At 45.5% G+C, this 26,776-nt stretch overlaps 1 protein-coding gene across 1 annotated transcript in view; it reads left to right on the forward strand.

The window, feature by feature from the left end:
- Positions 1–26,776, forward strand: part of LOC129855545 (phosphatidylinositol 3-kinase regulatory subunit gamma) — a 329,335-nt gene that overhangs the window by 90,512 nt on the left and 212,047 nt on the right. The window contains exons 3-4 of the mRNA XM_055923320.1: positions 10,242–10,334; positions 10,539–10,616. Of these exons, the coding sequence (XP_055779295.1) occupies positions 10,242–10,334; positions 10,539–10,616 (171 nt within the window). The remainder of the gene's footprint in view (positions 1–10,241; positions 10,335–10,538; positions 10,617–26,776) is intronic.

A 26,776-nucleotide genomic window follows, 5' to 3' on the forward strand; every position in this document is an offset into this window, starting at 1 on the left:
GTGAGTGACTGTAACTGTGTATTGTTTTGGCAGAGTGGAAATACAAACGCTTCCCACATGCGAACAAACACACAAGAGACACCCACATCAAAGCACGCCTCCAAGACCCAAATCTCATTCTCTGTTGCATTTCCTAATGAGGAGGATTAAAACTGAGGCTAAACCAGCCAGTTCAACTCCCTTTAATGAATTATTCAATGCAATGTTTACTTTCCAGGTTCGGGTAAGTGCGCTAGAGAGTGTTTGCTAGTGTGTGTGTGTGTGTGTGTGTGTGTGTGTGTGTGTGTGTGTGTGTGTGTGTGTGTGTGTGTGTGTGTGTGTGTGTGTGTGTGTGTGTGTGTGTGGGAATGTGGAACCAGCATGGAGTCCCTGTTGAGGTAAATGCCAGGTTGTTTGTGAATGTGATTCCAATTTGAAGGTGGACGGAAGGGGGGTGGGCCTATCTATCAGAGTTGATGAATGGGGTTGAGATGGAAAGACATCGAGTGGAGGGAGGTAGATGGAGAGATGGGGAGGAAGAGGAAGCGCGGGGGGGGGGGGGGTTGGGGCTGGATGTCTGCCCAGGGAAATGGCTCAGGGGCTGAGGAAGCTGTCTCTGACTGGGCCTCTCATCAGTCAGAAACCAGGGTGTAGACAGGTTCTCAGGATAAAGAGCACTTATTGACACGGGGGACCAGTGTGACAAGTAGAGGGAGAGAAAAATCAGGACGGGTAGCAGGAGAGGAAAGAGAGGGATGAGGGAGATGTTCCGGGTAAGCAACGCTATGATAAATTGTAAATAATTAGTCAATGACACAGAGTACAAGGAGTGAAATGTTAGCTAAACAGACAGGTACGCAGACTAACAGAATATGCCTTCAGAGTAAAAGTACTGTAGCCAATAACTTGAACTGTTTTTCAGTTCCCCCACAGTATTACTTGATAAGCACACATACAAAGACATTGAAACCTTCCCTGACAATGTGTCAGTACACAGTCATTGCCACTAGCAGTAGTACCTTTGGACATCATCACTGTAGCATGTGTGCCCATTACCCTGCCAAAAGCATGAGTTAAATCCACCACGGCCATTTGTGCAGATTGACAGTGACTGACGGACTGTGCAGTGGGTAATGCTGTACTGTCTGTCTGGTACGCCGAGAGAAGAGAAGAGATGGGGTAGTTGGAAGTTGGTACGGAGAGTAATTCTAGCCGTTAATGAGTGTTCTAAGTTAACTGGGAACAAACTGTTCTGTCGTTTGTCTTATTTTAGCCATGGTGAATAATAGATGGTGTGCTCCACTCCGCCTGTCTGTCTGTCCATCTGCCTGTTTCTGTCCGTCCAGCCGCCTGTCTGTCTGTCTGTCTGTCCGTCTGTCTGTCTGTGTACGGAGGCTGGTTACCACATACACTACGCTACAGTTAAAGGCTTCACTTCACTACATAGGGCCGACATAAAGGCTTCATAATGCTGTTGTTAGCTGTCATTAGAGTGACATAACATCTGTCCGCCATGATACACCTGTACCTGGTTCTCTGTCTAGGCTCAGTGAGGATAAGAGTGACGGGGGTTTCTGTCTGTCTGTCTGTCTGGTAAAGAAGAAGGGGCCAGTGTGAAACCATTAGGGGGGTGTGGGGAATGGAAGGGAGGATAGGTGGGGTGGTGGTTGGGGGTGACAGGGGGGGATGGTGGATGAGGATAGGGGTGGTGGTGGTTGAGGTTGATACGGGGGATGGTGGATGAGGATAGGGGTGGTGGTGGTTGGGGGTGACAGGGGGGATGGTGGATGAGGATAGGGGTGGTGGTGGTTGGGGGTGACAGTGGGGATGGTGGATGAGGATAGGGGTGGTGGTGGTTGGGGGTGACAGGGGGGGGATGGTGGATGAGGATAGGGGTGGTGGTGGTTGGGGGTGACAGGGGGGGGATGGTGGATGAGGATAGGGGTGGTGGTGGTTGGGGGTGACACGGGGGATGGTGGATGAGGATAGGGATGGTGGTGGTTGGGGGTGACAGGGGGGATGGTGGATGAGGATAGGGGTGGTGGTGGTTGAGGTTGATACGGGGGATGGTGGATGAGGATAGGGGTGGTGGTGGTTGGGGGTGACAGGGGGGATGGTGGATGAGGATAGGGGTGGTGGTGGTTGAGGTTGATACGGGGGATGGTGGATGAGGATAGGGGTGGTGGTGGTTGGGGGTGACAGGGGGGGATGGTGGATGAGGATAGGGGTGGTGGTGGTTGAGGTTGATACGGGGGATGGTGGATGAGGATAGGGGTGGTGGTGGTTGGGGGTGACAGGGGGGATGGTGGATGAGGATAGGGGTGGTGGTGGTTGGGGGTGACACGGGGGATGGTGGATGAGGATAGGAGTGGTGGTGGTTGGGGGTGACAGGGGGGATGGTGGATGAGGATAGGGGTGGTGGTGGTTAGGGGGTGACAGGGGGGATGGTGGATGAGGATAGGGGTGGTGGTGGTTGGGGGTGACAGGGGGGATGGTGGATGAGGATAGGGGTGGTGGTGGTTGGGGGTGACAGGGGGGGGGGATGGTGGATGAGGATAGGGGTGGTGGTGGTTGAGGGTGACAGGAGGGATGGTGGATGAGGATAGGGGTGGTGGTGGTTGGGGGTGACAGTGGGGGTGGTGGATGAGGGTGACAGGAGGGATGGTGGAGAGGATAGGGGTAGTGGTGGTTGGGGTTGATACGGGGGATGGTGGATGAGGATAGGGGTAGTGGTGGTTGGGGTTGATACGGGGGATGGTGGATGAGGATAGGGTGGTGGTGGTTGGGGGTTGGGGGTGACAGGGGGGATGGTGGATGAGGATAGGGGTAGTTGTGGTTGGGGTTGAGACGGGGGATGGTGGATGAGGATAGGGGTGGTGGTGGTTGGGGGTTGCATCCTGTTACAGGTCTAAAGACTGAAATGAGGAAAACGACCCCCTTCCTCTTTTCCTCTTCTCTTCCTCTCTTTTTCTCTACCCTCTCTCACCTCATCTGACACTAGCCTACCCTCAGACCGCCAATGTGTACATATGTGCATGCTTGTGTGTGCGTGTGTGTGTGTGCATGCGTGGGTGCGTGCATGCGTGGGTGCATGCATGCTTGAATGTGTGTATGTGTGTACATGTGTGCTTTGTGAACCCATCTTATATCGCATACCTCTACAATCTCCCTCACACAGAGCACACACACTACAAGTCATTTAATTAACATGATAAATATTTACAACACTGCTCGATTCTGATTGCCTGGTATTACAAGATCATTATATTATATATTCATACTTTCCTCAGGTTATTATTAAAGTCTTGTGTTTTAATGACATCAAACTGAGAGCTCATACAATACAGTACTAATGGTGCAGTGTCCAGTCAGACTGGCTGTCACATGCCCCCTAGTGTGACCATCAGGTCATAGCAGGCCATGCAAGGGCTGCTGTTAGAGACAATGCTGTTTATCACCAGCAGCACTACTCTCCACTTATAGATACTGTGGTTGAGGGAAATAGAGAGGTTAACATGCACAGTGATCCACATGTATAAAACATATATATACAACCTAGATTGAAGCACATACCCTGTGTAGACCAAACATTAGGAACACCGTCCTAATATTGAGTTGCACCCCCTTTTGCCCTCAGAACAGCCTGAATTCGTCTGGGCGTGGACTCTACGAGGTGTCGAAAGCATTCCACAGGGGTGCTGGCCCATGCTTCCCACAGTTGTGTCATGTTGGCTGGATGTTCATTGGGTGGTGGACCATTCTTGATACACAGGGAAAAGTGTGAAAAACCCAGCAGCGTTGCATTTCTTGACACAAACCAGTGCGCCTGGCATTTACTACCATACCCCGCTCAAAGGCAGTTAAATATTTTGTCTGAATGGCACACAATCCATGTCACTATTATCTCAAGGCTTAAAAATCCTTCTTTAACCTGTCTTCTACACTTCATCAACACTGATTGAAGTGGAATTAACAAGTGACATCAATAAGGGATCATAGCTTTCACCTAGATTCACCTGGTCAGTCTATGTCATGGAGAGAGCAGGTGTTCTTAATGTGTAGTATATTCAGTGTATAAATCTTCCATTGTATCATACCTCACACTGTGAATATCAGCCACCATCAGATATGTATTTATTGATATACAATGCAACTCAATACATAGTATACACCCCCAGTATAGGGAACCTGCTCTCCCAGCTGTGTGTATGGTATGTAGAAGGCAGTATAGGTAACCTGCTCTCCCAGCTGTGTGTATGTTATGTGGAAGGCAGTATAGGTAACCTGCTCTCCCAGCTGTGTGTATGGTATGTAGAAGGCAGTATAGGTAACCTGCTCTACCAGCTGTGTGTATGGTATGTAGAAGGCAGTATAGGTAACCTGCTCTCCCAGCTGTGTGTATGGTATTTAGAATGCAGTATAGGTAACCTGCTCTCACAGCTGTGTGTACGGGATGTAGAAGGCAGTATAGGTAACCTGCTCTCACAGCTGTGTGTATGGTATGTAGAAGGCAGTATAGGTAACCTGCTCTCCCAGCTGTGTGTACGGTATGTAGAAGGCAGTATAGGTAACCTGCTCTCACAGCTGTGTGTATGGTATGTAGAAGGCAGTATAGGTAACCTGCTCTCCCAGCTGTGTGTATGGTATGTAGAAGGCAGTATAGGTAACCTGCTCTCACAGCTGTGTGTACGGTATGTAGAAGGCAGTATAGGTAACCTGCTCTCACAGCTGTGTGTATGGTAGGTTGAAGGCAGTATAGGTAACCTGCTCTCCCAGCTGTGTGTATGGTATGTAGAAGGCAGTATAGGTAACCTGCTCTCCCAGCTGTGTATATGTTATGTAGAAGGTAGTATAGGTAACCTGCTCTCCCAGCTGTGTGTACGGTATGTAGAAGGCAGTATAGGTAACCTGCTCTCCCAGCTGTGTGTATGGTATGTAGAAGGCAGTATAGGTAACCTGCTCTCCCAGCTGTGTGTATGGTATGTAGAAGGCAGTATAGGTAACCTGCTCTCCCAGCTGTGTGTACGGTATGTAGAAGGCAGTATAGGTAACCTTCTCTCCCAGCTGTGTGTATGGTATGTAGAAGGCAGTATAGGTAACCTGCTCTACCAGCTGTGTGTATGTTATGTAGAAGGCAGTACAGGTAACCTGCTCATTCAGCTGTGTGTATGTTATGTAGAAGGCAGTATAGGTAACCTGCTCTACCAGCTGTGTGTATGTTATGTAGAAGGCAGTATAGGTAACCTGCTCTCCCAGCTGTGTGTATGTTATGTAGAAGGCAGTATAGGTAACCTGCTCTCCCAGCTGTGTGTATGGTATGTAGAAGGCAGTATAGGTAACCTGCTCTCCCAGCTGTGTGTATGGTAGGTTGAAGGCAGTATAGGTAACCTGCTCTCCCAGCTGTGTTTATGGTAGGTTGAAGGCAGTATAGGTAACCTGCTCTCCCAGCTGTGTGTATGGTAGGTTGAAGGCAGTATAGGTAACCTGCTCTCCCAGCTGTGTGTTTGTTATGTAGAAGGCAGTATAGGTAACCTGCTCTACCAGCTGTGTGTATGGCATGTAGAAGGCAGTATAGGTAACCTGCTCTCCCAGCTGTGTGTATGGTAGGTTGAAGGCAGTATAGGTAACCTGCTCTCCCAGCTGTGTGTATGGTATGTAGAAGGCAGTATAGGTAACCTGCTCTCCCAGCTGTGTATATGGGATGTAGAAGGCAGTATAGGTAACCTGCTCTCCCAGCTGTGTGTATGGGATGTAGGAGGCCGTATAGGTAACCTGCTCTACCAGCTGTGTGTATGTTATGTAGAAGGCAGTATAGGTAACCTGCTCTCCCAGCTGTGTGTATGTTATGTAGAAGGCAGTATAGGTAACCTGCTCTCCCAGCTGTGTGTATGGTATGTATAAGACAGTATAGGTAACCTGCTCTCCCAGCTGTGTGTATGGTATGTAGAAGGCAGTATAGGTAACCTGCTCTCACAGCTGTGTGTATGGTATGTAGAAGACAGTATAGGTAACCTGCTCTCACAGCTGTGTGTACGGTATGTAGAAGGCAGTATAGGTAACCTGCTCTCACAGCTGTGTGTATGGTATGTAGAAGGCAGTATAGGTAACCTGCTCTCCCAGCTGTGTGTATGGTATGTAGAAGGCAGTATAGGTAACCTGCTCTCCCAGCTGTGTGTATGGTATGTAGAAGGCAGTATAGGTAACCTGCTCTCCCAGCTGTGTGTACGGTATGTAGAAGGCAGTATAGGTAACCTGCTCTCCCAGCTGTGTGTATGGTATGTAGAAGGCAGTATAGGTAACCTGCTCTCCCAGCTGTGTGTACGGTATGTAGAAGGCAGTATAGGTAACCTGCTCTCCCAGCTGTGTGTACGGTATGTAGAAGGCAGTATAGGTAACCTGCTCTCACAGCTGTGTGTATGGTATGTAGAAGGCAGTATAGGTAACCTCCTCTCCCAGCTGTGTGTATGGTATATAGAAGGCAGTATAGGTAACCTGCTCTCCCAGCTGTGTGTATGGTATGTAGAAGGCAGTATAGGTAACCTGCTCTCCCAGCTGTGTGTATGGTATGTAGAAGGCAGTATAGGTAACCTGCTCTCCCAGCTGTGTGTACGGTATGTAGAAGGCAGTATAGGTAACCTGCTCTCACAGCTGTGTGTACGGTATGTAGAAGGCAGTATAGGTAACCTGCTCTCCCAGCTGTGTGTACGGTATGTAGAAGGCAGTATAGGTAACCTGCTCTCACAGCTGTGTGTACGGTATGTAGAAGGCAGTATAGGTAACCTGCTCTCACAGCTATGTGTATGGTATGTAGAAGGCAGTATAGGTAACCTGCTCTCACAGCTGTGTGTACGGTATGTAGAAGGCAGTATAGGTAACCTGCTCTCACAGCTGTGTGTACGGGATGTAGAAGGCAGTATAGGTAACCTGCTCTCACAGCTGTGTGTATGGTATGTAGAAGGCAGTATAGGTAACCTGCTCTCCCAGCTGTGTGTATGGTATATAGAAGGCAGTATAGGTAACCTGCTCTCCCAGCTGTGTGTATGGTATGTAGAAGGCAGTATAGGTAACCTGCTCTCACAGCTGTGTGTACGGTATGTAGAAGGCAGTATAGGTAACCTGCTCTCACAGCTGTGTGTACGGTATGTAGAAGGCAGTATAGGTAACCTGCTCTCACAGCTGTGTGTATGGTATGTAGAAGGCAGTATAGGTAACCTGCTCTCACAGCTGTGTGTACGGTATGTACAATACCAGTCAAACATTAGTCAACATGGATATGCTAATCCATAACTGGGATGCTTCATTCTTTCGTCTCCTAATTGATTCCCAAAAGTGGGAATTTCACAGCTGCTCTCAGTTCTACTCGGCTTCTTCTATATGAATCTTAGATATTGTTTAACCCTTTAACTGCTAGTCGTGGGTACTGGGTATGTAGACCCGTTGGGGCCATACTTGCGATCATTAGAAAAAGTTTAAGTATCAGCCAATTAAAATTGCCGACGTAGTTGCATTTGATAGTGTGTTTTTGTTCTACCTTGTTATTTTCAATATTGCATTGTTGGGGTTAGAGTTTGCAAGAAAGTCATTTCACTGTACTTGGACATGTGACAGTAAAACTTGAAACTTGATCAAAAACGTAATGTTAGCTGTTCCCATTACATAAGCTTGCGCATGTAGCCCTATGCTAACCTTAGCAGGTTGACGTGATTATTTCCTGTACCATATTGCCCATCAGCCTATCAAAGATTTTACTACTTTTTTTCGACAAAATCAATGGCATTTCTTAAAATAGGTCAAGGTCAAGTCCTACTGTATTACACTTTGTAATGCTTGTCCTTGAGTCAAATAACGCATATGTGACAAAGTAGATGATTATCAAAATGTAGGTCTACATTTAGGTGTACAGGTCCATGTAATATACAGTTGAAGTCGGAAGTTTACATACACTTAGGTTGGAGTCATTAAAACTTGTTTTTCAACCACTCCACATTTTTTTTGTTAACAAACTATAGTTTTGGCAAGTCGGTTAGGACATCTACTTTGTGCATGACACAAGTCATTTTTCCAACAATTGTTTACAGACAGATTATTTCACTTATAATTAACTGTATCACAATTCCAGTGGGTCAGAAGTTTACATACACTAAGTTGACTGTGTCTTTAAACAGCTTAGAAAATTCCAGAGAATGATTTCATGGCTTTAGAAGCTTCTGATAGGCTAATTGACATAATTTGAGTCAATTGGAGGTGTACCTGTGGAGGTATTTCAAGTCCTACCTTCAAACTCAGTGCCTCTTTGCTTGACATCATGGAAAATTCTAAAGAAATCAGCCAAGATCTAAGAAAAAAATTGTAGACCTCCGCAAGTCTGGTTCATCCTTGGGAGCAATTTCCAAACGCCTGAAGGTACCACGTTCATATGTACAAACAATAGTGCGCAAGCATAAACAGCATGGGACCACGCAGCCGTCATACCGCTCAGGAAGGAGACGCGTTCTACTATTAACAACAGATTTTCAGCAAGGTTATAGGGAAGGGCATTCAACATGTACGGCACAAATGACTGATGATTGACTGACAGAAATGTATAATAAAAAGATTGTGGGAGCTGTTTTGTTAGACTTCAGTGCAGTTTTTGACTTTATCGATCATAATCTTCTGCTGTGTTATGGCTTAACATCCCCTGCTATATTGTGGATCGACAGTTACCTGTCAAACAGAACACATGTGTGTTCAATAATGGAAGCCAACAAAATCCAGGTAGAGTCAGGCATTTCCCAGGGCAGCTGTCTAGGGCCCTTACATTTTTCAATCTTTACTAATGACCTGCCACTGGTTCTGAGTAAACCTGTGTGACTATGTATGCTGATGACTCGGCTACCACAGCACGTGAAATCACTGCTACACTTCACAAAAAGCTGCCGTCAGTCTCAGAATGGGTGTAAAGAAATAAGTTAATCCTAAATATTTAAATAACTAAAAGCGTTGTATTTGGGACAAATGATTAACTAAACCCTAAACCTCAACAAAATGTTCAAATGAATAATGTGAAAATTTAGCAAGTTGAGGAGACTAGACTGCTTGGAGTAACCTACGATTGTAAACTGTAATGGTCAAAACATATTGATGCAACAGTAGCTAAGATGGGAAGAGGTCTGTCCTTAATAAAGCACTGCTCTACCTTCTTAACAACGCTATCAACAAGGCAGGTCCTACAGGCCCTGATTGTGTCGAACCTGGACTACTGTCCAGTTGTGTGGTCAGGTGCCACAAAGAGGGAAAATTACACTTGGCCCATAACAGGGCAGCACTGCTGGACCTTAAATGTACATGGAGAGCTAACATTAATAATATGCATGTCAATCTCTACTGGCTGAAAGTAGAGGAGAGATTGACTTCATCAATACTTGTATTTGTGAGAGGTATTGACATGTTGAATGCACCGCGCTGTCTGTTTAAACTACTAGCACACAGCTCGGACACCTATGCTTACCTTACAAGACATGTCACCAGAGGTCTCTTCACAGTCCCCAAGTCCAGAACAGACTATGGGAGGCACACATTACTACATAGCGCCATGGCTCCATGGACCTCTATTCCACATCAAGTAAAATACACATTATGGAACAGCAGGGACTGTGAAGAGACACACACACACAGACATGATAACATACGCACTATACAAACATGTACGCATGGATTTTGTGTTGTAGATATGTTGTAGTAGAGTAGTGGCCTGAGGGCGCACACTTAATGTGTTGTGAAATGTATTGTTAAAAAAATCTCTCACTCTCACACTCTCACTCTCTCTCACACACAGTGGGATGAGGGTAAAAGATGAAGGTGGCATGTGTGAGTGGGGAGAGTGCGTTTGTCACACGGAGCAGGAGAGCGGAATTGAAATGCTGCTCCTGAAATAGACAGAGATGCACAGAGACAGTGCAGGTCAAAGATTTAAGCATGCTCATGGAAATCTATCTCACTCTTTCTATTCTCTCTCCTCTCTCTCCTTTCTCTCTCTCTCTCTCTCACACAATGTTTCTTGTTCTACGATGTGGTTGTGTGTGGGTCAGCAAAGTGAAGCACTCAGGGAATATGCTTGTCTACTTGTGTTTCGCTTGATTCAGTGCGTATGTCTTGTGTGTGTAGCGGCTCTGATCATTGTTCTCTCTCTCTCTCCCTCCCTTTCCCTCTCTTCATCTCTCTCTCTCTCCCTCCCTCTCTCTCCCATCTCTCTCTCTCTCTCTTGGTGTCTCTCTCTCTAGGTGGGGGACCAAGGGAGGCCCCGGAGGTGAGTGTTCTGCCTGAGCAGGCTCCTGTGGCGCTACACAGGCTGATAGAAGCTCTGGAGAGACAAGGTAAACACTTCCACAACTTAGAGAAAAAAAGACATGTTGGTAATTCATATTGTACACAATTCAGGAATTATTATGACTCCATGTTTGATCTCTTCAAATGCATCTGTATGAATATAGAATTATTATGTAGTAGGCCAAAAGCATGTTGTGGATGCATTGAAATGTAACTATTTTCACTAATTCCTCTGCCCCTCTCTTGTCTAGGCTTGGAGAGTGAGCCACTGTACCGGACGCCCCCAGCCTCCACCGGACCCCCAGAATTGAGACAGGCTCTTGACACAGGTGCATAAACCCCTGCATAACACTACGTAACACAGGTGTATGCACTGACTACTGGATAAGAGCGTCTGCTAAATGACTCAAATGTAAATGTAAAATGTACATAAACCCTGCATAACATAACGTGCAAAACACAAGTACATAAACCCTACATAACCCTACACAGCACATGTACATCAATCCTACAAACCCCTACATAACACAGGTACATAAACCCTACACCACCCTACATAACACATGTACCTTAACCCTACATAACACAGGTTCATACTATCTGTGCAATTACAAACTAAATCGTTTTTTCTCATGTCAGGGCACAAGTTGTGGAGTTACAGTATTTGAGGAGTTGTTGCAGTATTTGAGGAGTTGTGCAGTTGCAGTATTTGAGGAGTTGTGCAGTTGCAGTATTTGAGGAGCTGTACAGTTGCAGTATTTGTATGCAGAAATTGCAGCATGCCAACTCAACAGGTGTCAGCTAGGCCTGCTAGGTATGTAACAGACGCACTGGGCCCAATAAGTCTTGAATATAATCTCTCAGTAGAGCATCTCTCCGGTGTGCTGACTCATACAGAAGGCACACAGTAGATTACTGCTGATAGCCAGAATCGGTCGTCTATCCCAGTAGAGAGAAAGTTGGGGAAGTTTGCGCTGAAGTTCAGGCTGGCTCCACAAGGGAGTGCTCTGACTCTGTAATATGTGCGCAGGCAGAACATAACTCTGACTGAGACCCATCGAGCCCACAGCATTACAAACACATTGGTGACAGAACCAGTAGAGGCACAATGGTATACACAGCATCTTATCCACTCACCGCATCTAATTAAGCAATAAGGCCCGAGGGGGTGTGGTATATGCTCTTATATGACATCTATCCATACCTTGGGGAAACAGTGAGCGCTATTACCATAAAGTAGGATTGAGTTTTGCATGGGCATTGTGGACGGAGTTGGTCGAATGGGTGTAATCCCATGACTTGTGTGTTCGGTCCTGGTGATGGACACTCACCTGAAATGTCTAATTCTGCAGTGAGACTGTGAGAGCGTGTCGATCAACATCGAGACTAAGGTCTCTTTCGCAATGGAACCCTGCATGAACACAATTGACAGAATCAAATAAAATACAATGTCAAATAAAATACAGTATAGTACAAATATTCAAGTAAAACAGTCACATTCCTCAGGCATGGAGGTCTCCAATCAACATGTTGAACTCCCCAAGAGGCACCGGAACACCCCGGTGTGGGGAACGCTGTAGGTTGTTCCATACATAGGGTGCAAAGACAATTAAAGACGATTTACCTAACTGAGTAAACCGAAGGGATTTCCGTAGTTAGCCATCCGTGAGACCGGGTGTGGTAACTCGTACGTGTAAAGGTGAATAATATGGCCTGGATACAGCCCTTAGCAGTGGTATGTTGGCCATATAACACAAACACCCAAGGTGCCTTATTGCTATTATAAACTGGTTACCAACATAATTAGAACAGTAAACATGTACATTTTGCATCATACCCATGGTATATTGTCTGGTATACCACTACTTTCAGACAATCAGCATCCAGTACACAAACTACCCAGGTTTATAATATACAATATGACACACTCAGCATCTCATACACAATATAACACATACAGTGCCTTGCAAAATTATTCATCCCCGTTGGCATTTTTCCTTTTTTGTTGCATTACAACCTGTAATTTAAATACATTTTAATTTGGATTTCATGTAGTGGACATACACAAAATAGTCCAAATTGGTGAAGTGAAATGGGAGAAAAAAAACTTGTTTAAACAAAACAAAAAAACTGAAAGTGGTGCATTTATATGTGTTCACCCCTTTGCTATGAAGCCCCTAAATAAGATCTGGTGCAACCAATTACCTTCAGAAGTCACATTATGAGTTAAATAAAGCTCACCTGTGTGCAATCTAAGTGTCACATGATCTGTCACATGATCTGTGTATATATAGCCTTGTTCTGAAAGGCCCCAGAGTCTGCAACAACACTAAGCAAGCGGCACCATGAAGACCAAGGAGCTCTCCTAACAGGTCAGGGACAAAGAAGTACAGATCAGGGTTGGGTTATAAAACAATATCAGAAACTTTGAACATCCCACAGAGCACCATTACAAAAATTGAAAGAATATGGCACCACAACAAGCCTGCCAAGAGAGGGCCGCCCACCAAAACTCATGAACCAGGCAAGGAGGGCATTAATCAGAGAGGCAACAAAGAGACCAAAAATGACCCTGAAGGAGCTGCAAAGCTCCACAGCGGAGATTGGAGTATCTGTCCATAGGACCACTTTAAGCCGTACACTCCACAGAGCTTGGCTTTACGGAAGATTGGCCAGATAAAAAGCCATTGCTTCAAGAAACACATGTTTGGTGTTTGCCAAAAGGCATGTGCAAGACTCCCCAAACATATGGAAGAAGGTACTCTGGTCAGATGAGACTAAAATTGAGCTTTTTGGCCATCAAGGAAAATGCTATGTCTGGAACAAACCTCTCATCACCTCTCATCACCCCGACAACACCATCTCCACAGTGAAGCATGGTGGTGGCAGCATCATGCTGTGGGGATGTTTTTCATCAGCAGGGACTGGGAAACAGGTCAGAATTGAGGGAATGATGGATGGCGTATTGACTTTGGGGGGGGGGGTGAATAGTTATGCACGCTCAAGTTTTCAGTTTTTTTGTCTTATTTCTTGTTTGTTTCACAATAAAACATATTTTGCATCTTCAAAGTGGTAGGCATGTTGTGTAAATCAAATGATACAAACCCCCCAAAATCTATTTTAATTCCAGGTTGTAAGGCAACAAAATAGGAAAAATGCCAAGGGGGTGAATACTTTCGCAAGCCACTGTAGCATCTACGCAGTTTCAGACATAGAACTACATGTAGAAGACATACAGTATAGAATTTTAAGATCTCAATGGTTTGGTTCTCTCTTTTGAATTGAATTGATTTGTGTAACAGACACATACAACAAAATGTGCAATGTGGACCCAGAGGATATCATTTATGTATGAATTAAAACACTTGTTTCCAAAGTGGTCCTTGATGGTAAAAACAACAACACATATAATGATTAAAAGGCAAGACGAAATTACAAAAAATGATAAATGCCTGGATTTATATTGACATCCTAGAAAGTGGCACTATTCCCTGCACTTTTCCCTAACCTTAAAAATCAACCGTTTTCATTTCACATTTCGACCTTAAAAAACGATCTATTCATTGCACATAATACCTATCATTCAAATACTGACACCTGACCAGCAGTAGGGGACACAAGGGGCAGTGGAGTGGTTTAACTTAGACAAACTTGTCCAAATGAAAACCTTTGCCTGCTTTTTCAAGCTATTTCTGCTTTATCTCTAAGGGGAGGCTATTCCATAGACAAATGCCTTTATAGAAAAACTTGCTCCTCGCTGTACTGTTTACTCTTTGGATTTTACAAGACATAACACGAGCTCTGGTAACGGTTACAGACCATATCAATGTTATTTTTCATATATCCTGGGGCACGATCATTTAAGAGGTCAAATATATGATTTAGTTTAAGTTGGTCCACTCTGGACTCCAAAGGTAACAAGCCCACCTCCTGGAACTCCTGTACCCCTTGGGGGGACATTCAGCATATACCTGATAACATTATTTACATGACTGCCATTTCCCCTTTCCAGCTTTTTGATGGCCCACAATGCCAAGCAGTGCAAGCATAATCAAAATGACACTGAATCAAGGTTGAGACGAACAATTTAAGTTTCTATGCGGGGTTGGGCAGGTTACTTTTTAAATGTAATATGTTAGTTACTAGTTACCTGTCCAAAATTGTAATCAGTAATGTACATTTTGGATTACCTAAACTCAGTAACATAATCTGATTACTTTTGGATTACTTTCCCTTTAAGGGTCATTGGAAGAAGACAAAAGGATTAATCAAACACATTTGAAACGCAATTTTTCAAAAGTAATCTGATTACAATATTTTTGCTGCTAACGTAACCGACTACAGTTTTTTTTGTTAAATAATCAGATTACATGTAATTAGTTACTTCCCAATCCTGTCTCTGTTCGATAAAGGTTGCAGAACTATAACTGTTTCATTATTTATCATCATGTGAACCTATATGAATCTTCACTGCAAAAAGTAATGTTTCTCTTTGAATTATATTTATGATTGTTGTTTAGAGTGGTATAGGTGTGCACACAAACAAACACACACACACTTGGCCTCCTCATCCCGGGGGAAATAAGGGGTCAATGCGAGGGTAAAGACATGCATGTAATCAAAGAAATTGACAAAGAAGAGTTGACTCCCAGTAATATAGTTGATACAGACATACATATTGGCAGACAAAAATAGGGATGAGAGAATTCAACACAAATGTACAGTACGTGCAGAAATGCACACATATGCACATACATTACAGGCATGGAAAGAGCAAGGCTAGCTAACATACACGAACAAGTCATATATGTGACCAGGAGTAGACATGGGAGAGGGAATTAATGTATAGAAATGGGTTGACACATGACTCTTATACATGCATACCTGTAAAGGCACACGTCCGATGCTCTTGGTGGGGAGAGGAAGAGTGGGAGGAAGACATTACTAATGGAACAGATAAAACAGAGAGAGAATATTAGAAAGACACCTAGACAGAAATCTCTCTGTCTCTCTCTCTGAGAATGTCTCTTTGTGCAGTGTGGTAAGGTCGTTGTTTTGTAGGAAATGTTAATGGTACACAGTATGGGGGTAGGATAATGTAGTTCTGAGAAAGGTAGTTTCCATGCAGACAGTTTTCCTCTGTTTTGGCTGAGGCAGCGTTCTCGTCAGTGCATGGGTCCTGTTGTTATGTAATAGGGAGTTGTTACATAGGGCGTAAACTCTCACGCTATCCCACAACCCTCTCAGTAATTTGGCATGGACAAGGTATCAAATCAAAATCAAATCAAATTCTATTGCTCACATACACACATTTAGCAGATGTTATTGTGGGTGTAGCGAAATGCTTGTGATCCTAGCTCCAACAGTGCAGTAGTATCTAACAATTCACAACAATACACACAAATCTAAAAGTAAAATAATGGAATTATTATTATAATAATGGAATCCTCAACACTGGGGAACCTCAGGGTTGCGTGCTCAGTCCCCTCCTGTACTCATGACTGCACGGCCAGGCACGACTCCAACACGACTCCAACACCATCATTAAGTTTTCCGATGACACAACAGTGGTAGGCCTGATCAGCCTTTAGGGGGGAGGTCAGAGACCTGGCCGTGTGGTGCCAAGACAACAACCTCTCCTTCAACGTGACCAAGACAAAGGAGATGATTGTGGACCACAGAAAAAGGAGGCCCGAGCACACCCCCATTCTAATCGACGGGGCTGTAGTGGAGCAGGTTGGGAGCTTCAAGTTCCTTGGTGTCCACATCACCAACAAACTATCATGGTCCAAACACACCAAGACAGTTGTGAAGAGGGCACGACAAAGCTCTCTTTCAGGAGTCTGAAAAGATTTGGCATGGGTCCTCAGATCCTCAAAAAGTTATACAGCTGCACCATCGAGAGCATCCTGACTGATTTCCATCACTGCCTGGTATGGCAACTGATTGGCCTCCGACCGCAAGGCACTACATCACTGGGGCCAAGCTTTCTGCCATCCAGGATCTCTATAACAGGCGGTGTCAGAGGAAGGCCCTACAAATTATCAAAGACTCCAACCACCCTAGTCATAGACTTTTCCCTCTGCTACAGCATGGCAAGCGGTACCAGAATGCCAAGCCTAGGTCCAAAAGGCTTCTTAACAATTTCTACCCCCAAACCATAAGACTCCTGAACAGCTAATCAAATGGCTACCCAGACTATTTGCATTGCCCCACCCCTCCTCCCCTTTTACGCTGCTGCTACTCTCTGTTTATTATCTATGCATAGTAACTTTAACCTGTTTGGGCTGCAGGGGCAGTATTGAGTAGCCAGATAAAAGGTGCCCATTTCAAACAGCCTCGTACTCAATTCTTGCTCGTACAATATGCATATTATTATTACTATTGGATAGAAAACACTCTCTAGTTTCAAACAGAACTAATTTGGCACAAACTTCCTGACCAGGAAGTGGAAAGTCTGAAATTGGGGCTCTGTTCTACTTCCTGCCTATAAATGGGCATGATACGTAAGAGTATACGTGCACTTCATAGACCTTCCCCTGGATGTCAAGAGGCGGTGAGAGAAGAAATTTCGTGTTTATTTTTGAGAAATATTTAACTTTCACACATTAACAAGTCCAATACAGCAAATGAAAGATAAACATCTTGTGAATCCAATCAACATGTCCGATTTTTAAAATGTTTTACAGCGAAAACACCACATATTTATGTTAGCTCACCACCAAATACAAAAAAGGACAGACATTTCACAGCACAGGTAGCATGCACAAAGCCAACCTAACTAACCAAGAACCAACCAAACTAACCAAGAAACAACTTCATCAGATGACAGTCTTATAACATGTTATACAATAAATCTATGTTTGTTCGAAAAATGTGCATATTTGAGGTATAGATCAGTTTTACATTGCAGCTACCATCACAGCTACCGTCAGAAATAGCACCAAAGCAGCCAGAGTAATTATAGAGACCAACGTGGAATACCTAAATACTCATCATAAATCATTTCTGAAAAATGCATGGTGTACAGCAAATGAAAGACAAGCATCTTGTGATTCCAGCCAATATTTCAGATTTTTTAAGTGTTTTACAGCGAAAACACAATATAGCATTATATTAGCATTACCACAATAGCCGGAAACACAAGCCATTTACCAGCAGCAAAAGTTAGCGATCGTAACAAACCAGCAAAAGATATATAATTTTTGACTAACCTTGATAAGCTTCATCAGATGACAGTCCTATAACATCAGGTTATACATACACTTATGTTTTCATACACTTATGGGCACCTTTTATCTGGCTACTCAATACTGCCCCTGCAGCCCAAACAGGTTAAAGTTACTATGCATAGATAATAAACAGAGAGTAGCAGCAGCGTAAAAGGGGAGGAGGGGTGGGGCAATGCAAATAGTCTGGGTAGCCATTTGATTAGCTGTTCAGGAGTCTTATGGTTTGGGGGTAGAAATTGTTAAGAAGCCTTTTGGACCTAGGCTTGGCATTCTGGTACCGCTTGCCGTGCTGTAGCAGAGGGAAAAGTCTATGACTAGGGTGGTTGGAGTCTTTGATAATTTGTAGGGCCTTCCTCTGACACCGCCTGTTATAGAGATCCTGGATGGCAGAAAGCTTGGCCCCAGTGAAAATGTGCATATTTAGAGCTGAAATCAGTGGTTATACATTGTGCTAACGTAGCATCTTTTTCCCACAACGTCCGGATATTTTTCTGACACTCACATATTCTGACCAAATAACTATTCATAAACATTACTAAAAAATACATGTTGTATAGGAAATGATAGATACACTAGTTCTTAATTCAATCGCCGTGTTAGAATTCTAAAAATAACTTCATTACGACATGCAGTTTACGTTATGGCGAGAGCGTGCCCAAAATCTGGGCGCAAACTACTAGTTCACATGTTCGACAGATATATGAAATAGCATCATAAAATGGGTCCTACTTTTGATGATCTTCCATCAGAATGTTGTACAAGGGGTCCTTTGTCCAGAACAATCGTTGTTTGGATTTAGAATGTCCTCTTCTCCAGTCAATTAGCACGGAAAGCTAGCAAAGTGGCGCGAAGCTCTCCTTCCTGAACAAACGCAGACAAAGCAACACGCCTAACGTCCCGGAAAAAATTCAATAATCTAATAAAACTATATTGAAAAAACATACTTTACGATGATATTGTCACATGTATCAAATAAAATCAAAGCCGGAGATATTAGTCGTCTATAACGACAACTTTACAGAAGGCAATACCAGGTCCCTTCTCGCGCGTTCCAGAAAACAGGAAATTGGGGTCACGTCATGCCAAGAGCTATTATTCGGCCTCAGATCATGTTATACACTCCATTTCTTCTCTCACTGCCTGTTGACATCTAGTGGAAGGCGTATGAAGTGCATGTATACTAATAAATATCAAGCACATTTATAGGCAGGTCCTAGAACAGAGCATCGATTTCAGATTTTCCACTTCCTGTCAGGAAGTTTGCTGCAAAATGAGTTCTGTTTTACTCACAGATATAATTCAAACGGTTTTAGAAACTAGAGAGTGTTTTCTATCCAATAGTAATAATAATATGCATATTGTACGAGCAAGAATAGAGTACGAGGCCGTTTAAATTGTGCACGATTTTCCCCCAAAGTGTAAATAGCGCCCTCTATCCTCAACAGTTTTATTGTCTCTAGGATGGTCTCTGCCGCCCTATGGTGAAAGGTGGAACCATGACAGTGCCCCCCATTCTAGGAGTGGCTCCAGCCACCACAACGTAGGTGGTTGAAGTCCCAAACAAGTCCTGGATCCAGGATGTCCCAGGCAGGCACTCATGCCCGCTCCTCGGGGCCATAGCTCTCCCAGTCCACCAGGTACTGCAGGGTGCCTCGGACCCAACGAGCTTCCAACAGACTCCAGACAGTGTAGGCCGGACGACCATCAACAAGTCGAGGGGGCGGAGTGGCAGATGTGGTGGGAGCGAAGGGACTGGTCCTTATCAGCTTGAGATGGGAGACATGGCAGGATGGAGAGACCCTCGTAGACCTGGGAAGCTGGAGGCGATAGGTGACCGGGTTGATGCGACTCAGGATCTTGAATGGGCCTATGTAGAGTGGAGTGATTTTCTATGAGCCCATCTTTAAGGGAAGTTCACGAGTGTACAGCCACACCCGTTGACCCAGTTGGAGGAGCCAAAGAGGCCTTCAGTGCCGGTTTGCCAGGTGTTGGTGTCGGGCCGAGCAAGGGGGATCGCGCCCTGATCCAGGTGCGGCGGCATCGTCAAATGAACGCCTCGGCTGATGACACCAACACTTCGGCCTCTTGTTCAGGAAAAAGTGGGGGGTGAACCCGAACTGACCCTAGAACGGCGACAGTCCAGTGGACGAGTTCTGCAGTGTGTTGTGAGCATATTCCTCCCAGACGAGGAACTTGCTCCAGTTGCTGGCCTGGGTGGAGACAAAGCAGAGGAGGAACTTCTCCAGCTCCTGGTTGGCCCGCTCCGTTTGCACATTCGACTGTGGGTGGAATCTAGAGGAGAAACTCACTGACGCCCCCAACAGGGAGCAGAAGGCTTTCCAATATCGTGCGACGAACTGGGGCCCACTATCCGAGACAATGTCCTGGGGAAGTCTGTGTAGTCGAAATACATGGATAATCATGAGATCAGCGGTCAAGTTGGGTAAGGCAATGAAATGGGCTGCCTTGGAGAAACGATCAACGACCACCAGGATAGTGGTAAGCCCTTGGGATGGAGGTAACCCTAGGATAAAGTCAACGGACAGGTGGGACCAGGGCCGGCTGGGGATGGGCAGAGGTTGTAGCAACCCAGCCAGTCGCTGGCGTGAGGACTTGCTTTGGGCACAGGTGGAACAGGCCGCAACAAAGGATCTCACATCTTCAATCATGTTGGGCCACTAGAATGTCTTCCTCAAGAACTCCAGTGGCTGATAACCCCTGGATGCCCAGTTCATTTAGAGCAGGGGTCGGGAACCTTTTTGACTAAGAGAGCCATGAAAGCAAAAAATGTGGAAATTTATTTCAGTGAGAGCCATATACTATATTTTAAAAGTGAATTCAACTAAATGTCAGTATAATAAGCCTCTGAATTTATTCTTAAATAATGTTGTTATAATACTCACCATTAATGCGACTTCTGGTGCTGCATGGATTTGCTGATGTCTTTGTAGTCTGGTTGGTACTTGGTGAGGTTAAGCTTCATGCAAGCGTTGAGGCTTTCATCCGTTAAACGTGATCGTAGGTTGGACTTGATGTTTTTAAGATGTGAGAATGACTGCTCACATGCATACGTAGATCCAAACATGGTCAATACAGCAATACTCACACGCTGCAGTGTGTGGTATGTGACAGGAAGCGCGTTCCAAGTTTTGAGAATCAACTGGTCTTCGGGTTGAAGTTTTTTCATTTCTGTCCACATGTGCTTGCTCGCCAACTCCGCTTTCTGTCGTGTGATTCTTTCCAAATCTTCATTCAGTGACTTGAACTTATTCACCCACATGTCTGAGGCCTTCAGGTCAGCCACTTCTGCTTCAAAATCTCTGACGGAGACACCAGGAATGTAACTCAGGTCGGCTGTGTTCAGTGAACACTCGTTTGGAAGGGTGATGAACTTAAAAAGACGAGTGTGCTCACGAAATTCTCCAAAGCGTGCTTTGAATGACTGTAGGAGACTGGATGTGCAGCGAGCTAGCTGGTGGAGATCAAAGTTTTGAATAGGCTCACTTGCTGTGCATGCATCTTTAAATTGGCTCAGTTTTTCAAAATGTAGTAAACGACCTGTTTCAAGATCCATGATGAAAAGTTCTAGCTTGTTTTCAAAAGCAAACACAGCTTGTTGAAGGGATAACACTGTATTTCCAATGCCTTGCATTTTCACGTTGAGCTGGTTCAGATGTTCAGTCATATCTACGAGATAGTAAAACTTGAGGAGCAACTCAGTTTCGGCTAGCTCAGTATGCTCGATGCCTTTCATTTCAAGGAAAGTCCGGATTTCTTTCAGGCAAGCCGCAAAACGGCTAAGCACCTTCCCTCTTGACAACCAACGCACATTGCTGTGCAAAAGCAGACCAGGATAGTTATTTCCAACTTCATCCAGCAGTGTTTTAAACTGGCGATCATTTAAGGCTCGAGCAACAATAAAGTTGATCACACGAATGACCAGCGACATCACTTCCCCAAACTGCCTGTCACACATCTGAGCACAAAGTGCCTCCTGGTGTAGAATGCAATGGAAACTTAGGATGGGTCTATTTTCATGTTCACGGAGAAGCGCCACAAATCCTTTTTTATTCCCCACCATACACGGAGCACCATCAGTACACACTGAGAGAAGTTTATCCATAGGTAGATGTTTTTCTTGAGCAAACTCCATGAAAGACTTAAATAAATCCTCACCTCTTGTGGACCCTTTTAATGGCAGAACTGCAAGACTTTCTTCGCGCAGTGTGTCACCAACAGCATATCTTGCAATCACGCTGAACTGCGACAAATGGCTCACGTCTGTTGACTCATCCAAAGCCAGGGAAAAGAACGGCGCTGCATTTATGTCCTTCACTTGCGTTTCCTCCACTTTGTTTGCCATCACGATGGTACGATCATGAACAGTTCTTGCCGACAGAGGCATGTCTTGTATCCGTTTAATTATCTTGTCTTTGTTCGGAAGATCATCAAAAAGTTCATTGGCTACATCCAGCATGAACGTTTTAGCATACTCGCCATCTGTGAATGGTTTTCCGTTCCTCACTATTGCTAAAGATCCAGCAAAGCTAGCGGAATTATAGTCACCTTGCCTGGTCCATACGCGGAGTTGCTGCTGGCTAGCTTGCACCCTGCTCAGTAGCTCTTGGCACGCTTTCTGTCTGCTGTCTCCCGCAGGGTATTTTGATGCAAAGGTAGCATGGCGCGTGTCGAAGTGCCGCTTTACATTCGACCGTTTCATCGATGTAATTTTGTCATTGCAAATTAGACACACCGCAGAACCTGCTCTCTCCACAAAGGCGAATTCTTCGGTCCATTCGTCCTGAAATGTACGATACTCGTCATCTTTTTTTCTTTTCGCCATCTTCTTCGTCGAAGGGTTAGCTTTGAGCTAATGACCGAGCAGACTGATTCAAAAGGAGGCGTTTACCTGTTTTACCTAGCAACGGCCAACGTAGGCCAGTATCATTTAATTAAAATAATGGACAATTGCTCCTGCAGCCCTGAACAGGACATGAGCAGTGAAAAATCGATGGATGGATTAAAACAAGGAGTTGTAGCGATGAGACAAGATAGTAATTACTAGCGATTGGATACCACGAAAATTGGGGAGAAAAGGGGAGAAAATTAATAAAAAAAAATAATAAAAAAATAAAAAAAAAGTGAGAATATTTTGTTTTATCTGCGAGCCAGATGCAATCATCAAAAGAGCCACACCTGGCTCGGGAGCCATAGGTTCCCGACCCCTGATTTAGAGGAATGTCCCCGTTGTAGTACTCGGGAACAAGCTGATCGTGGAACGTAAAGTCTGTTAGTGGGACCCCCGCCAGGGTCAGGTTCTCGGGTCTGGGCTTGTCGTACCCTGGTCTCAATACACCATATCACAGGGGCCACATTGTGGGAGCTGTGGATGGTGGGCTCGGAGTCCCTCTCCTCGTTAGAGACATCGTGTTGACGGGACAGAGCATCTGCTTTCTGATTCTTGGATCCTGGGCGATAGGCTAGTGTGAAATCGAACCTGTTAAAAAACAGAGCCCACCTAGCCTGGCGAGGGGTCAACCTCTTGGCTTCTTGAATGGAGACCAAGTTCTCATGGTCCGTCCAGATCACGAAAGGATGAGGTTTCCCCTCCAACCAGTGTCTCCATCCATCAAGGGCCTACTTATCTGCCAAGAGCTCCCGGTTGCATTCCGCTGGCGAGAACCGCTTGAAGAGAAAGGCGGATGGGTGCAGTTTCTTGTCCTCCTTGTTCCGCTGTGAAGGACTGACCCTGCTCCGGTGTCCGAGGCGTCCACCTCTACCACAAAGGGATGAGTAGGATCAGGATGAACGAGGATGGGTCCGGAGGTGAAACGTCCCTTGAGCTCCATGAATGCCCTGTCAGCCTCTGGAGTCCAGCAAAAACAGGTCTGGGACTTGCTTGTTAGGACCGTGAGAGGCGCTGCCACCGCACCAAAGTTGCTTATAAAATGCCTGTAAAAATTGGCAAACCTGAGGAACCGCTGGACCTGCTTGAGTTAGGTGGGACGGGGCCAGTCGGCGACCTCCTCAACCTTTACAGGGTCCATTTGGATGCCTGCGGTAGAGATAATGTGACCCAGGAAGGAAACTTTGGATACGTGGAACTCACACTTCTCTATCTTGACATATAGTTGACTCTGTAGGAGGCATCTCAGGACTTGGCGGACGTGCAGTATGTGTTCCAGAAGGATTTTAAAGAAAATCAGGATGTCGTTGAGGTAAACAAAGACGAACCGAATCAACATATCCCTAGGAGAGTCATTGACCAATGCTTGAAAGACTGCCGGTGAGTTCGATAATCCAAAGGGCAAGACTAAATACTCATAGTGACCGCTAGGGTTGTTAAAGGCAGTTTTCCACTCATCTCCCTCCCTGATCCTCACCAGATTGTAAGCGTTGCGGAGGTCTAGTTTGGTGAAGAATTGGGCCCCTTGAGCCAACTCCAATGGCAGCGGACATCAGGGGTAGGGGGTAACAATTCTTGATCGTAATCTGGTTCAGCCTCTGTAATCGATGCAAGGACGGAGGCCTCCATCCTTCTTACCCACGGGTGAATGAAACCTGGCTCCAGCGACTACTGGATGTAATTGTCCATGACTTCTGCTTCAGGGGTCAAGAGGGAGTACAGACGGCCCCGGGGAGATGTGAAGCCGGGTAGGAGTTCTATGGCACAGTCGTATGGACGATAGGGGTGAAGGGTGGCGACTTGCCTCTTACTGAAGGCTCCCGAAGGTCAAAGTATTTGGGAGGAGGAGCAGATTAGTCTTGGTCTTCAATGGATGCAGGAGGACACGGCAAGGCTCTTGGTGGGGGTCTTAGACATTTAGTTTGGCAGTCCTTACCCCAGTCTAGTAGGTGTCCCATGGACAAGGATAATATTGGATTATGTAGCACTAGCCAGGGGTACCCTAGGACAAGGGGGTTCTCAGGAACAGTGATCAAAAGAAAACTAAGAGTCTCTGAGTGGTTCACCCCAACCTGCAGTAGAATGGGCTTGGTCTGATATTCCACCTGACCGGAGCCAATGGGCCGTCCATCGAGGGCTTGAATCTGCAGAGGGATGGGACACTTCACGCGGGCGATTTGTAATTCTCTGGCGAAGTCCTGAGGAAACTGCACTGCTCATCAGGGTCTCCCCTTGTCCTGGCAAACCCTGGCATTTCCCGTCAGCTCTGGGCACATAGCACGCAGATGGCTGAGACCTCCGCAGTACAGGCAACAGCCTTCACGCATGCGCCTGTCATACACCAGTGGGCTGAGACGTGTGCGTCCCAGCTGCATGGGCTCCTTAATGCAGGGTTTGGGGGGCTTGGAGTGCTCAGGAAACAAGGATACTGGGGTGATGTCAAAATGGCGCTGTCTCCTGCCGTTCTCGGAGACGGTTGTCAATCCTGATTGCCAGCATTATCAGCGACTCGAGGTCCTCTCCCAGTTTCCCGAGAGGCCAGTGGTAGCTGGCTAGTGATGGCTACTTAACAGTCTGACTGTGACGAGGTTAAGGATAAACATAATACTTTACTGAGAAACGGTAGCCCCAGGATCACAGTACACTTGAAAAAACAGCAAACACTAAGTCTCGAAAACTCACCCAGGAAACGAACGCACGTGGTAAACAATTACAGTTTTGGCAAAGGACAAAAGATAACACACCTCTTCTTTTTGACCTTCCTGTGACATCGGGTGCTGTAGGTGTTCTGGAGGGCAGGCAGTGTGCCCCCAGTGATGTGTTGGGCAGACGGCACCACCCTCTGGAGAGCCCTGCGGTTGCGGACGGTGCAGTTGCCGTACCAGACGGTGATACAGCCCGATAGGAGGCTCTCAATTGTGCATCTGTAAAAGTTTGTTAGGGTCCTAGGGGCCAAGCCAAATTTACAGCCTCCTCCTGAATTTGAAGAGGCGCTGTTGCGCCTTCTTCACCACACTGTCTGTGTGGGTGCACCATTTCAGATTGTCAGTGATGTGTATATCGAGGAACTTGAAGCTATTCACCTTCTCCACTGCGGTCCAGTCGATGTGGATAGGGGGGTAACCTCTCCTTCGTTTTATTGACGTTGAGGGAGAGGTTATTTACATGGCACCACTCTGCCAGGGCCCCCACCACCTCCCTGTAGGCTGTCTCGTCATTGTTGGTAATCAGGCCTACTACTGTTGTGTAAACTCTGCAAACTTGATGATTGAGTTGGAGGCCTGTGTTGCCACTCAGTGACGGGTGAACAGGGAGTGCAGGAGGGAGCTGAGCACGCACCCTTGTGGGGCCACTGTGTTGAGGACCAGTGAAATGGAGGTGTTGTTTCGTACCTTCACCACCTGGGAGCGGCCCGTCAGGAAGTTCAGGACCCAGTGGCACAGGGCGGGCTGCTCATCATAATGATACTATGGTGTTGAAGGCTGAGGTATAGTCAATGAACATCATGATGGCCACAGAGTGCATGCTTGTGTGTGTGTGTGTGTGTGTGTGTGTGTGTGTGTGTGTGTGTGTGTGTGTGTGTGTGTGTGTGTGTGTGTGTGTGTGTGTGTGTGTGTGTGTGTGTGTGTGTGTGTGTGTGTGTGTGTATACTGTATATACAGTGCCTTGCAAAAGTATTCATCCCTCTTGGTATTTTTTACTATTTTGTTGCATTATAACCTGTAATTTAAATTGATTTTCATTTGGATTTCATGTAGTAGACATACACAAAATAGTCCAAATTGGTGAAGTGAAGTGAAATGATTTTTTTTTACTTGTTTCAAAAAATAAAAAATAAATAAAAACTGAAAAGTGGTGCGTGCATATTTATTCACCCCCTTTGATATGAAGCCCCTAAATAAGATCTGGTGCAACCAATTACCTTCAGAAGTCATCTAATAAGAAATAAAGTCCACCTGTGTGCAATCTATGTGTTATATGATCTGTCACACGATCTCAGTATATATATACACCTGTTCTGAAAGGCCCCAGAGTCTGCAACACCACTAAGCCAGGGGCACCATGAAGACCAAGGAGCTCTCCAAACAGGTCAGGGACAAAGTTGTGGAGAAGTACAGATCAGAGTTGGGTTATAAAAAAATATCCAACAGAGTACCATTAAATCCATTATTAAAACATTTAAAGAATATGGCACCACAACAAGCCTGCCAAGAGAGGGCCGCCCACCAAAACTCACAGACCAGGCAAGGAGGGCATTCATCAGAGAGGCAACATAGAGAACATAAGTGTGTGTGTAAACATTAATTGTTTATGGTTCATTGAACAAGCATGGGAAACAGTGTTTAAACCC

The sequence above is a fragment of the Salvelinus fontinalis genome, chromosome 5, assembly GCF_029448725.1.
Source record: "Salvelinus fontinalis isolate EN_2023a chromosome 5, ASM2944872v1, whole genome shotgun sequence".
NCBI classification, from domain to species: domain Eukaryota; kingdom Metazoa; phylum Chordata; class Actinopteri; order Salmoniformes; family Salmonidae; genus Salvelinus; species Salvelinus fontinalis.